At 36.4% G+C, this 4,059-nt stretch overlaps 1 protein-coding gene across 1 annotated transcript in view; it reads right to left on the bottom strand.

Annotated features, from left to right (window-relative positions):
- Nucleotides 1–1,015: 1,015 nt before the first annotated feature.
- Nucleotides 1,016–4,059, bottom strand: part of nt5m (5',3'-nucleotidase, mitochondrial) — a 7,325-nt gene continuing 4,281 nt past the window's right edge. Inside the window, 2 exon segments of the mRNA XM_014021879.1 lie at nt 1,016–2,464; nt 3,839–3,953. Coding sequence (XP_013877333.1) covers nt 2,268–2,464; nt 3,839–3,953 — 312 coding nt within the window. The 3' untranslated portion in view covers nt 1,016–2,267.

Raw genomic sequence — 4,059 nt, forward strand, 5'->3', positions numbered from 1 at the left:
GACTAGGACTGAGATAAGATAAAGGCAGACAGGAGCAGGATCATAACACTGAAGTCAGCCTGTAACTTAGACTTTAGCTAGTTGAAAAATGATGACTTCAGCTAGTAATAAAGTATATTTATTATTTCTTCTTACTGTCATAAAAAACAAGAAAATATTTACCTGTCAACAGTTAGAAAATGTTCTCTGGTTATAGGATGAAATTTGTCTCTATTAGCTAACCATCTTCTCAACAAGTCAGGTTCCTCTAACAGAAACCTAAAAATACTCACATTTACAATATTATTTTAAATATTAATCAGAGGACAAAATGTATATTTTGCTCTGCGTTGACCGTGTGTCTGAGTTACAATTTTAGAATTAATCTTGATTTGATGTTTCATTGCGTTGCTTRTGTTTTATTCCGTTTTATTTCTGTTTCATATYTTTCCACCATTTTTACATTGTTAATGATTGTACAGCAGCACCTTGTGAATATATTTCTGTGAAAGGCGCTTTATAAATAAAACTTTRCTTACTRACTTAATAAAACCTGTGAAGAACACATTTATTCTATTTACATGTATAGTGAATAAAATGGGCTACAAATTGAAGTCACTGCTTAGTTTTAGTCARCAACATAAAAGATGTTCTTCTGTTACTAAAAATGTGAAATTATATTCAAATAAATTTCTCTAATAAACTTTGGCACATTGTCATTTATGCTCAATAGCCCAACACACTCAGTCTGTGTTTTTGTTCTAGTCCAGTTTTTTCCWCTTCAAAAACAAATAAAATGCATGTGCTGAGATGTTTGTTACCTCCAGAGGAGGATCAGGAGAAGAGGCGTGCTCATCATGTTCAGATTGCTCCCCACCCGTGTCCAAATGCCCAAAGCCTGAGGGTGAGCAAGTTTCCAAACATTTCTCACGACTTGCTTTCATCTGGTTGGTTTTACAGTGAAAATCCCACTGATTAAAGCATAAAAACAACACAACTTACTAATTAAAAATGACAGTTTACAGTGTCCTTTTTYATTGCTGTTTAATTATTGTGAAAATAACAGCATTCAGGGACAGAATTATTTTTACTTTGCACATTAAAACGGGCACAAAACAACCGTTTAAGCACTGAGAACATTTTCAGGACAAGTTCAAAAGCACAATAAAAACAGCAAAACAAAAACTCCACACTGAAGGTGCATTCATGACATACAAAAACTAAACTCAAAAAAATGTTGCTTTGAAAACCTGCTAAAATCCTCTGACAAAACAGCTGTTGGTCATTTTGTCGTAAAAATGACAAAAAAAAAAACTTGTAAAACTTGTATAAACCCTGTTTACCCTTAAAGTGACATGCTAAAATAAATACAATTTAATATCTCGATAGGTCTCGAATTGTACATCTGTTGAACAGTTGATCAGTTGTGACATGTGCATGTAAACTGTAAAAACATYTCTCAAAATTAACTTAGTAAATCTATTAAGACATGACATCTATAAATAAGCTAAATCATTTCCATAAACTACTTTTACAAAGTAGTGTGAAATATCTGTTGTGGGTCATTTTGACCCAAGGGCAGCAGGAGGGTTCAATAGGAAAACTTCTAAATTAAACCAAAATATACATTTTTATAATATTTATAAAGTGAATATTTGAATCTAAGTTAGTGGTGTTTTGGCAACATGCGTGTTTAAGTAAATAAGATGCATAGATCTTTGTAAAATGAAGGGTGACATCTAAAAAAAAAGCACCAAAGTATCTGTTTGAAATCAATAAAACCCGAGCAAACTGTCCTGCAGATGTTTGAGCATTAACATTACAGTGGTGTTTCATTCATTTAAATAACATCTGGTGAAAACAGCTACAGTGTCCATAAGTCTAGGTCACAGTCTTATGCAACAATCGCCAACACCTACGACTCCATGAGCTTATTTTCATTCGTGTTTCTGAGTAGTTGTGCGGTCTGATGTTGAATCACAGTGCATTGACACATTTATGCAACTGGCCTTTTGTGGTGAAGGCTGTAGAAAAAAAAAAAAAACACTCCAGCGTCTCAAAAATAAAACGGGCTTCAAATGTCCACATTTAGAAACAAAAAGAAAGACGTTTGCATGTGAAATCAAAGCAGCTTGCACTTTTCCCCCTTTTTTTTTTAAACTTACCATGCAAATATTCAGCTTTAATGAAAGTGTCAACACAGATCCACACATGGTGACACACTGCCCTCTTGTGGTAAAAATACTGAAGGTTTTCTCCGAGCTACTGGTTGATGTAAAAACACAAGCTCATGCGTCCATACTGTCAGCTGACCGGGACGCTGCTGAGGTTTCATCCTCAGGTCCTCGCTGCCTTTTGCTGTCCAGGATGGTCCTCCAGTCGTCAKACCAGGACAGGAGTCGTCTCTGACTGGACTCGATGGACTGGTGCTTGTTGTGGCAGGCCGTGAACAGGATGTGTTCCCACGCTGGATTGTACTCCACGCCTGAACGGGACACATGAGCATCATGTCGTTAGCATGTTTCAAAACCACAAGGCTGACCAAACAGCCAATGTAAACATACCAACAGAACCAATACTATAAATTTGACTAGAGAGTCAAAATAAAGAAACCTAAGATAAAAGACCTGACTGAACTTAAACTGAACTTGAACTAAAAGCCAACATACAGTAAACAGGTGATTTTTTTAGATGGGGGGCTGCCACTGCGAAAACCACCAACCAAAAATCAAGGTTTCAAACCAGCCAGCYGACCCAAAAGGAACACATTGTTACAAATGTTTCATAAGCTGAGCATGTTCAGACAAAAACTTACAGCCACTTTTTAAGATTTTATGGACTATTTAATGTTTATTTTTAATGTTAATTTTAGGATGTATATGTAATTTATTRTGTCATGCTGCCACAACTAGAAAAAAATGACAAATACAACTTTGAAAAAGTAACAAAAAAAAATTTGAAACAGAAGGTTTCCAGTTTTGGAACGTTGTCAAATTTTAATTATTTCCTAAAGCACTCTGAAGGTAAATAACCCCTTCATCAAATGAAAGGATGAGCAACAATTCAGGGGATTTCATTCCACTCGTCCTTTTTTTTTTTTCAGAAAAACTGAACATCTGGACCAGATCAAATGACTAATGTGCTAATTCTTATCAAAATCTGAGATGGTCGGGTTAAAATGTCTTTCTTTTTTGGAGGATTTGACACAGAAAGACCAAATAATGTATTATCCTGTAGGCTTTTTCAGCAGCTGGTAAAAGAATGAGACATTTAGAAAGACTGCTGTGACCTGAAGAGAACACTTGACCCTTGATTGGGCAATATGGTTAAAAACATGGTCTCAGAATGAAACCTGAGTTGAGCCGCAGCGTACAAATATTACTTTGTGTTATTATGTATTTATCTAAAACTACATCTTAAGGAATAGTCAGGGTGGGGGTGGGCGTTAAATACCTTGCTCAACAGCCYACAGTGGGGCAAATGAGGGTAGAAGCAGGTTTTGGTAATGATCCAGGGTTTCAAACATGTGACCTATCGATCACAGGCTTACATCTAACCTCTGCACCACAACAGCAAACCAATTGTACTAATWTGTCTTTGTTTTCTAACTGCATGGCCAACAGTTGAGATTAGTTACAGGAGTGGAAAACAACCAACAATTAGAAACTTTATTTTAGGGAGTCACCATTCAAATGAAAAGTCCCAATGTTTCGATAACACTGCAGTTTTACTCAGTGGTTAAAATATGTGGGACAAAAGGAGAAATCTGGGAGATAAAGGAGTTTGAAATAATCTTTAATCTGATTACAATATTTAGTTTTACTGGTTTGTGTGTATTGCTGACCCTCACAAAGCCCACCTTGAATGTCAGGCTTGTCATCTATGAGGATATCACCGGTGATTAGTGTCTTGTCTCTGGTGAGGATGACCTGATCCAGAAAGTCATGGCCCAGATGTTTCTCCACCCAAGCGTACTGGAAAGTGTTCACACACACACACACACACACACACACACACACACACACACACACACACACACACACACACACAGAACATACCTCAAACTGCATGAGAAATGAA

Source organism: Austrofundulus limnaeus, unplaced genomic scaffold (assembly GCF_001266775.1).
Source record: "Austrofundulus limnaeus strain Quisiro unplaced genomic scaffold, Austrofundulus_limnaeus-1.0 Scaffold309, whole genome shotgun sequence".
Classification (NCBI taxonomy): domain Eukaryota; kingdom Metazoa; phylum Chordata; class Actinopteri; order Cyprinodontiformes; family Rivulidae; genus Austrofundulus; species Austrofundulus limnaeus.